Genomic DNA, 10,000 nt, shown 5'->3' with positions numbered 1-10,000 from the left:
GGTAGTACACATGACACGGTCACATTGTCAGACGGTATGGTCAGAGAGGACACACACAAGCGCGTCTGTCCACCTATAAACACCCCGGTGTCAATCACCCGGCGCCACCTGAGCGCCTGTCCTGTCGGGACCCGGGGGTCAATGGGGGGGGGGATCAAAGGGATCACGGGTCGGATCACTAGGGGGCGGTGTCTCGGAGGACGCCGCGTCCGCCTAACCCGCCCTTCTTCCCCCTCAAACACACGACCCAACAATAGTTCAACGAAAAGACGGTGAGTTTGAAGAATCGCTCATCTCAAAGACAAACCAGGAAAAAGTCTGACCGAACACTCGAACACTCCCCCCCATGCTCCCAGCATGCACCCCTCACACAGAGAGAGAGAGAGAGAGAGAGAGAGAGAGAGAGAGAGAGAGAGAGAGAGAGAGAGAGAGAGGGGGAGAGGGAGAGAGAGAGAGAGAGAGAGAGAGAGAGAGAGAGAGAGAGAGAGAGAGAGAGAGAGAGAGAGAGAGAGAGAGCACAGAGAGACAGAGAGACAGAGAGACAGAGAGAGAGAGAGAGAGAGAGAGAGCGGTAGGGAGAGAGAGAGACAGGAACAATGGAGACAGGAAGTGACCTTGGGCAGCGTGTGCAGCGTGTGTGTCTGCGTGTGTGTCAGCGTGTGTGTCTGCGTGTGTGTCAGCGTGTGTGTCTGCGTGTGTGTTCCAGGTTAACCAAAAGCAGATGAGGCCGCCCGTGCTCATGACAACTCGTCCTGATTTCAGCGCGATGACCTCTGAACCCCAGAGAACAACAGGAAGGTCTCTGATCACCTCCAGACCAGCCCAAAATTACAGCCGCGGCTACGTGGAAGGGAGAGCTGGCTCTCAGCGGAAGACCTAAGGTGGTCACTTGTTGGGTGTGGTGGGTTTGGATTTAGATGAGGTCATGTTTCCTTGTCCCGGTTTGGTTTCTGAAAGTGTTGGACATTGTTTGTGACTTTTGATTCAGGAAATGTTCCAGAAGGAAATTTGTTGTTATGGTTAAAATGGTTTGCGTGAATATATTGTTGTAGATATTATGTTATTAAAGACTGACTTTTGAGTTCTGTTTTAACTCCATGCAACCCATGTGATGTTACAAATTGTTGAAAGCCAATAGCCAACATTCACACCGCAATTTATTCAGAAATTGCATTTTCCAGTTCTGCAGTATTTACTATTGTTATCCGCAAGTGTACACATCTGGTTCCTATAAAGTGCAATACTTCATATCCATGATGCACCGTAAAATAAGTTTACAACTGATTCACACTTATTTCAAACCTATATCCCATGATGCATGCATAGCTTTCATTATTTAATTGCATTGAATCGTCCGATAGAGGTCGACACACTTTAGACTTCTTACACACGCTTTAGACTTATTAGCGGTAAGAGGGTACGGGGGGTGAGGAACGCGTCGGCCGCCGGATGTGTGAGCTCACCTCGACATCTGAGATGTGACGGGTTGGCTTCGTAACCAGGGCGACAGGCACAGCTGGAGGAGACGGTCCCCATCCCGACCCACTGGCCGTCCTCACCGCAAAGCATGCTGGGACGGCTCGTCTTCTCTCCAGAGGGGGTCCCCGCATTCTCCACACAAACACCCAGCGCCTGGAATACACACCGATTATACACATTGTCCAACCTACACACAAAAACAACACACACGCACACGCCGTTACAAAGTGAGAGTGTGTGTGGGACGGTCTCTAACTGCACCAGTCTGTGTGGGACGGTCTCTACCAGTGTGTGTGGGACGGTCTCTAACTGCACCAGTGTGTGGGGGACGGTCTCTACCAGTGTGTGTGGGACGGTCTCTAACTGCACCAGTGTGTGTGGGACGGTCTCTAACTGCACCAGTGTGTGTGGGACGGTCTCTAACTGCACCAGTGTGTGTGGGACGGTCTCTAACTGCACCAGTGTGTGTGGGACGGTCTCTACCAGTGTGTGTGGGACGGTCTCTACCTGCTGCACCAGTGTGTGTGGGACGGTCTCTAACTGCACCAGTGTGTGTGGGACGGTCTCTACCAGTGTGTGTGGGACGGTCTCTACCTGCTGCACCAGTGTGTGTGGGACGGTCTCTACCTGCTGCACCAGTGTGTGTGGGACGGTCTCTACCTGCTACACCAGTGTGTGTGGGACGGTCTCTACCAGTGTGTGTGGGACGGTCTCTACCAGTGTGTGTGGGACGGTCTCTACCTGCTGCACCAGTGTGTGTGGGACGGTCTCTACCTGCTGCACCAGTGTGTGTGGGACGGTCTCTACCAGTGTGTGGGGGACGGTCTCTACCTGCTGCACCAGTGTGTGTGGGACGGTCTCTACCTGCTGCACCAGTGTGTGGGGGACGGTCTCTACCTGCTGCACCAGTGTGTGTGGGACGGTCTCTACCAGTGTGTGTGGGACGGTCTCTACCAGTGTGTGTGGGACGGTCTCTACCTGCTGCACCAGTGTGTGTGGGACGGTCTCTACCAGTGTGTGTGGGACGGTCTCTACCTGCTGCACCAGTGTGTGTGGGACGGTCTCTACCAGTGTGTGGGGGACGGTCTCTACCTGCTGCACCAGTGTGTGTGGGATGGTCTCCGGGAAGCTGGTGAAGGAGTGGATGAGGGCGGGGCACTTCCTGTAGTACACCCGCACCGCCAGCAGGGCCATGCAGGCCCCCTGGCTCTGGAAGGCCAGGTACACCCCCCTGGTGGCCCCCCCTGGACCCGACCCCACTGGACCCACCCGCAGGGTCTTCAGATTAGACCGCCGCTCCCCCCCACGCCTCAACAGGTGGTCCGCAGCCACCGTGTCCACCTGAAAATTAACATTGTATAAACTTTCATTGATTTCAGATTATTGATCAAATTAATTACAGATTTATTAATTCGATTTTTAATCTAGGTTCAAGTAGATTAGAAAGGGTTTGATTCAACTGGATTAGGCTGGATGAGGTTATACTAGATTATATTAGACAAATGGGGTTATAACAAGGTGAGGTAAAAAAGAGGTTAGGTTAGACTAGGTTAAATTAGATTTGATTAGGTCAGACCCAATTAGACTATCTTAGTGTTTACCTTGGTGTAGGGGTTCTCCATCCACATGGGCTGTGTGAGCGTGGCGTTGTCCGTGGGACTCTGGTAGTAGTAAAGGTTGAACGTTTCTTTACATTGACGGTAGTTCAGACTGGAACATTCCATCATGGTGAACCTAAAGGGGAACACACATCACTCACTTTCAGTATATTCCCTGCCTGGGATTAATAAAGATCATTTTTTTTCATCAACGATTAAAGCTAATTCCTTCTAATTGTATGTTGCATAAAATCACTGTCCAATTAATGACTCAATATGAAAACTACTAATTGTAGGGGTGTCATCGACTAAGAATTTGCATGGTTGATTCTGATTTGTCAGAACCATTGAAACTGACTATATTTAGACAAATGTAAAATGGAAGTTCACCCCCAGTATGTTGTATTAATTAATAATAGACATTTATCTGACTTATGGCAAAACAATTAAGTTTTATGAACCATCTCAACCCCCATCTCCCAACCCAGTGTTTTAAATTATTCATACACCTCGTTTTCATCAACCAATCAGATCATCCATACACTTTGTTTACATCAACCAATCCGATCATGCATACAGCTCGTTTACATCAACCAATCCGATCATGCATACAGCCGGTTTACAGCAACCTATCAGATCATCCATATGCCTTGTTTACATCCACCAATCAGATTATATTCTATCTGTCAATCAAACCCACCGTATTTCTACGTAGAGAACGGTCTCAGCCTTGAGGGGGATCCAGCGTGTCCTCAGCCAATAGGAACTGGCGCTGGCAGGGCTGCATATCTGATAGGTCCGTACACTGTTGGCATCGTCGTCACGACCGCTCACCTCCTCCCACTAAACTCAGACAGGTTGGAGACAGACAGGTCAGAGGCTGAGAGGTTACTGACAGATAGGCAGGCAGGTAAGCGAGACCAACAAACAGACAGACAGGTTAGAGACAGACAGATTAGATGGACGGACTGGAAGGAGAAAGACAGGTAAGAGACAAATGGGATAGAGACAGACAGACAGGATAGAGACAGACAGGTTAGAGACAAATAGGTTAGAGACAGACAGAGAGGATAGAGACAGACAGGTAAGAGACGAATAGGATAGAGACAGACAGACAGGATGGAGAAAGACAGGTAAGAGACGAATAGGTTAGAGACAGATAGACAGGATAGAGACAGACAGGTAAGAGACAGACAGGCTAGAGACAGACAGACAGGATAGAGACAGACAGGCAGGCAGGTTAGCAAGACACACAGACAGACAGGCTAGAGAAAGACGGGTTAGAGACATACAGGATAGAGACAAACAGACAGAGACAGACAGGTAAGAGATACAGACAGATAGACACACAAAGACAGGAGGACATCACCTGTTGGTCATCGTTAGGAAAGCCGGTCCATTGCAGATCTGAGGTCTCCAGCTTGGTGTTCAACACCACCTCTGGGGAATAGTGGTTGTATTACCAGCAGCACCAGCATTACCACAACCACTAGTAGTATTACTCGCGACAGTTTTACTGTGAGCCGCAATACTATTACCACTACCACTAGTAGTTTTACAAACAACAGTTTTTATCATGAGCATGAGAAATATCACCACTACCACTAGTAGTATTACTAGCGACCGTTTTACTTTGAGTAGTATAAGTAATACCACCTCCACTAGTAGTATTACTATCAGTATTAGTATTATAGCAGCAGTAGTATTACCAGTCGAAGTATTACTAGCAGTAGTAGTATTATAGAAGCAGTAGAATAGTATAACTAGCAGTTGTGGTATTACTAGCAGCAGTAGTATTACCAGCAGATGTAGTTTATAAATATTACTAGCAGTAGTCATTCTGACTCATCTCTATCCTCCCTCCATCGTTCTCTCTCCCTTATCATCCCTCCATCATTCTGTCTCTCCCTTATCATCACTCCATCATTCTGTCTCTCCTCTATCATCCCTCCCTCGTTCTGTCTCTCCCTTATCATCCCTCCATCGTTCTGTCTCTCCCTTATCATCCCTCCATCATTCTGCCTCTCCTCTATCATCACTCCATCATTCTGTTCTCTATCTTCCCTCCCTCGTTCTGCCTCTCCTCTATCATCACTCCATCATTCTGTCTCTCCTGTCATTCCTAGCTAGAACATTTAGTTCTGGTATCTAGTTGCAGTATAAACGTGTTGTTGGAGTATACTTATTATAGTTGTACAACAATAGTAACAGTACTTGTTAAACGTATGTTTAGTTCGAGGAGAAAGTCAAGTCATTAATTAGTGAGGTGAGAGTGCTTGACTTGTACTTGTAGTTAGTTGGTTGTAAAGAGTATTGAAGTTACACGGTCGTTGTTAGATAACTATAGCCGTCGCCTATATTAAGCTAGGTTCAGGTCAAGGAGACAAAGTAAAGTTTGACGGTATTTAAGGTCTTACCTTCTTCCGCCCCGTACGCACACAGCGAGCCCAGCAGCAGCAGGAGCCGCAGCACGGCCTCGGTCCCGGCGCCTCGCGCGCCTCGAGGCGCCATCAGCTGGCCTCACGCTCCGTCCGCCCCACGGACCTCATCAGAGCCCACCAGCACCCAGCAGGCGCCGAGCGACCCGATACTATCTGCTACAGTATCCAATAACAACACTACGGTCGAATGCGTTTCCAAATCGAATCAATTCAACCCGGTTGGAACGCCAGTGTAACTTCAGCAGAACTCGAATAGAACGACGACCGAACTACAATAGGACTCCAGCATAACTTTTAACCATACTCCAGAAGATCGACACTATTAACTCCAGCAGAACTCCAGTAGAACTCCCAGTGGACCTTGAATAGAACTCCAGTAGGACCACAACCGAAATCCAGTAGAACGACAATAGAAATCCAGTCTCGGGTTGTCGGTGGACGTTTTAAAAACCACCGATCCTTAAAAAAAAACAGATGTTGAATAGTGGTCGTGATCCTATGGGACTTCCGGACCGGACCCTTTCCTCAACGTGCCCCCCTAGGTCTCAGGCTCGGTTCCTCGATCGGTTCATGGGGTTCTGGTAGACTTGTATCTGGAGGTCCGGTGCGGGTCAGCGGTATGATCTGCAGCCGGACAGCGAGCGCTCTCGCCGGACAGACGATTCCCGAGACTGATGGAGGAGGGGTCTAACCTCGCCCCCCCCTCCCCCCCACAGACACACACATCCACATACACACAACTGCAATACACACTACCTCTCCCACCCAATCCACATTCCTCTCCCCTCCTCAGCTACTTACTCCACTTCTTTCTCTCTATCTTCGAGTCTCTCTCCACGAGACGGTCCAGTTGCACCGGGACCCTTACTAAAGAGAACCGGAGTAACGGAAACATAAGAAACAGAACCGGAGTAACGGAACAAACTAAAATAGTTTCGTGAGTACTCCTCGAAACTTCCCTCGCGGAGATCCTTTACCGCTGGCACGGGACATCCGAAACCCTGATGTTCTCAGTCCAGCCCCTCTGGCAGGAGGCCGTTGATTGGCTTTGCTGTTTGTCACTCTGAAACAGAAGCTGTGTGTGCGTGTGCGTGTGTGTGGTACCAAGATATCGTATCAGAAAGAAATCTCAAACTATAACAGGATATGAGAAACACATCTGTACCTGCTTGGTATGCAGGTAACACGTTTTATAATCTGTGGAACAATTATAGCCTGTCGTGATTCATAATCTTAAGAATTAGAATACTGTGCTTCATAATGTGTGTAATTTATAAATTGTTTTATAATCTGTCAAACTACCTTACTGTGTTTTATAAGTAAGGTATATATAGTTATATGTGTATAACTAATAAATTATGTTTTATGTGTATAACTTTACTGTATTTCATAATGTGGACTAATAAAATATGTTTTATAAACAGAATAACTACTTCACTGTGTTTTATAATGTATCCAATTTATCAATTATGTTTTATAATCCATACAACTACCATACTGTATTTTCATAATCTGTAGAACTATTAAACAGTGTTTAATCATTTGTAGAACTACAAATGCGCAGATATAGACAGAGAGGACAGGGGAGAAAGAGGGAGACAGAGAGAGGAGCGAGAGAGGGGAGAGAAAGAGAGAGGGAAAGACGGGGGACAGTGAGAGAGAACAGAGAGGGAAAGACGGGAACAGTGAGAGAGAGAACAGATAGACAGAGAGAGCTAGAGAGAGAGGGACAGGTGAAAGCCTGGTTTTATGCTCCTGGTTGCCCCTAGAAACATGCCCCACCCGGCTGACGACCCTCAGACAATCAGGGTCAGCACAGGAATCTAGCATGAGGCATTTCCTGTATGGCAGCAGTATTCACCGTCTGTACTGTCCCCCCCCCCGCCTGCTCTTTAATGACATGTCTCTACTTATACTTTCCAATCCCTACCTGGTCTTTATAAACTGTCTCTGTAAAGTCTCACTCCTACCCACGCCTAAATGACCGGTCTCTGTACTGTCTTACCTGCTCCTTGATGACCCGTCTGTACCGTCTAACCCCTACCTGCTCCTTAATGACCCTTCTCTGTAGTTATTGTTTATATGTTTAGACCATACGCCACACAATGAACATAACATAGGTGTATAGATTAGACAATACACTATATAATGAACATGAGCACCACATAATGGATGTGTACACTATAAACCCATACTGTAAAATGACAACGAGCTGAACAGTGGATGTGTCGTCTATAGACGATACGCTATGGCGCCCTCTGCTGGACGGTACCATTAATTCCCTTCCACTCAGATTACACTGACTTGGTAAAGTAACGTTTTGAGTCCACCAGAATGTCTGGCCTGACCCCACCCACCCCTCATACCTTTGTACGATTGTTTCTTTGGTGACATGGGACCAGATCATATGTTTCAAGAACATTTATTTGTTTACAAAGATAGGCTCGTTATAATGCAGCGGTTGCCGTGACAACCTCATAAATAAATTACAGAAACTGTCGACACAAACGGCAAAATGCAAACAGCAAAAAAAAGATTAATAATTTCAGTTGACACTGGATTCATATCTCTTAACGGTTTTTAAAATGCAAAAACGATACAAATGCATGCAAGGCATCACTCCAACAATAGTAGCTATATATATATATATATATATATATATATATATATATATATTTCTCATTTGATCTGATGTTATTCGGATATATGGAATATAACGGCCACTCTGTGGAACAAAAGGAACAAGTTTAAGAAGTGCTGGGACCAACGGGAGACTAAAGCTATCTACAGTATTTACACCTCTTCTCTCCGCGTTCCTCACAGCCAGAACCAAGTCCTTCCCAGCTCTGGTGAGCCAGACACACCGGCTGATAGTCAGCTAGACAGCCGCTAGTCTGACAGCTGGCTGCTGGTCTTCTAGCGAGCCGCTAGTCTGCTGTTGTTTACAATCACAAGCCGTTTAGAGATCTGCCCTGCCCTGGGACTTGGTGACACCACGAGGGGGAGCGTCCACCTGGATATACGCTGGATAGATCAGTGTACCATTAGGCTTATCTACCCACAATAGAGCTAAAGGGACGTCTCCACTTGTGAGTTCACCAAGTCCCAGGGCGGGGCAGATTTTGAAACGGCTTGTAATGGCTAACCATAGGGGCCCTTTAATGTGTAACCAATTTGTATCTTCTGTGTTGTATTGGCTGAAATGGGACCGTACAAATCTGGTTTTCCTATATAGTGCACTACTTAACACCAAATATGGACCTCAAAAAAAGTATACAACTGATTCTCACATATGTTCGCACTGTATCCCATGATGCATAGCAGTTTTCATTGTCATCAGGCTTGTTTATGTGACGTCACACCGATGGATTCCCGGTGTTTAATTCTTGTCCGTATTCTCCCTATACCTGTTCCCTAAATAGTGTACTGTATAGTGTTCACTTTAAAGGGAACATGGAATTAGGGAACAAGTTAGCTGATTTGAAGAAAGCCTGTTAGTTTGTAGCATAACTGTTAGTCATGTGAAAACCGTTAGTTTAAGGCTTACTGTTAGTCGGTTAGAATTGATAAATTAATTATAAGAATTCCAACAGTATGCTCGCCTTCCAACCGTACTAAGAACAGAGTCTTCTTTCAGCTAGCTTTTCAGCTAGCTTGCGCCGCTAGCATGTTGCATTGGCTGGTCATCTGATAGAGTCCGGCCTCAAACAAGCTAGCTAATGACAAGCTGGCCAATCACAAAACAGTATTGATGAGCTAGCCAATCAATAAACAGTAATTATGATCCAGCAAATAGGAACGCAGTACTGATGAGCTAGCCAATCAAAAAAACGTAATGATGAGCTAGCCAATCAGCAAACAGTAGTGATCAGCTAGCCAATCAGCTAACAGTAATGATGAGCTAGCCAATCAGCTAACAGTAATGATGAGCTAGCCAATCAGCAAAACAGTAATGATGAGCTAGCCAATCAGCAAACAGTAGTGATCAGCTAGCCAATCAGCTAACAGTAATGATGAGCTAGAACCAATCAGCAAAACAGTAATGATGAACTAGCCAATCAGAACAAAGTAATGAGCAAGTTCATTAGAACACAGCAATGATCAGCTAGCCAATCAGAACAAGGTCATGATGAGCTAGCGAATCAGAACACAGCAATGATCAGCTAGCAAATCAGAACAAAGTAATGATGAGCTTGCCAATCAGAAGAACAATCTGTATCCTGACAATTTCATTGCTGAGGGATGTTTCACCATGTACACAACATATACACATGTTCACATGTACACGGATACACGTGCATGTACACACGCACGCACGCACACACACACACACACACACACACACTCATGCTGTAAACAACACACATAGTCTCTATATATTATATATCTATATATATCTACATCATAGATATCTATAGTATATATCTCTTGTAGTTTTCAGAGGTTCACCAGCTGTGGCTGGAGTGTATTCATTATTATAAT

The 10,000-nt window shown here is 46.2% G+C and overlaps 2 protein-coding genes across 11 annotated transcripts in view; both read right to left on the bottom strand.

Moving 5' to 3' along the window:
- Nucleotides 1-6,528, bottom strand: part of LOC132475799 (ephrin type-B receptor 4b-like) — an 18,774-nt gene extending 12,246 nt beyond the window's left edge. The window contains exons 1-6 of one of the 2 annotated variants that reach the window (XM_060077124.1): nucleotides 5,495-6,528; nucleotides 4,447-4,517; nucleotides 3,778-3,920; nucleotides 3,081-3,213; nucleotides 2,572-2,820; nucleotides 1,464-1,632 (exon numbers count right to left, since the gene is read on the bottom strand). In XM_060077124.1, coding sequence (XP_059933107.1) covers nucleotides 1,464-1,632; nucleotides 2,572-2,820; nucleotides 3,081-3,213; nucleotides 3,778-3,920; nucleotides 4,447-4,517; nucleotides 5,495-5,588 — 859 coding nt within the window. In that variant the 5' untranslated portion in view covers nucleotides 5,589-6,528. The remainder of the gene's footprint in view (nucleotides 1-1,463; nucleotides 1,633-2,571; nucleotides 2,821-3,080; nucleotides 3,214-3,777; nucleotides 3,921-4,446; nucleotides 4,518-5,494) is intronic. The other variant, XM_060077123.1, reaches the window with a different exon arrangement.
- Nucleotides 6,529-7,924: 1,396 nt separating this feature from the next.
- camta2 (calmodulin binding transcription activator 2) overlaps nucleotides 7,925-10,000 on the bottom strand; it is a 23,469-nt gene continuing 21,393 nt past the window's right edge. For all 9 annotated transcript variants that reach the window (XM_060077116.1, XM_060077113.1, XM_060077117.1 and 6 more), the window contains one exon: nucleotides 7,925-10,000. This exon is cut by the window's right edge and continues 201 nt beyond it. The gene's annotated coding sequence lies outside the window, so the exon portion shown is untranslated.

This window comes from Gadus macrocephalus, chromosome 17 (genome assembly GCF_031168955.1).
Source record: "Gadus macrocephalus chromosome 17, ASM3116895v1".
Taxonomy (NCBI): Eukaryota; Metazoa; Chordata; class Actinopteri; order Gadiformes; family Gadidae; genus Gadus; species Gadus macrocephalus.
Note: the sequence above shows the minus strand (reverse complement) of the source record. Positions and strands in the feature narration are given on the sequence as shown.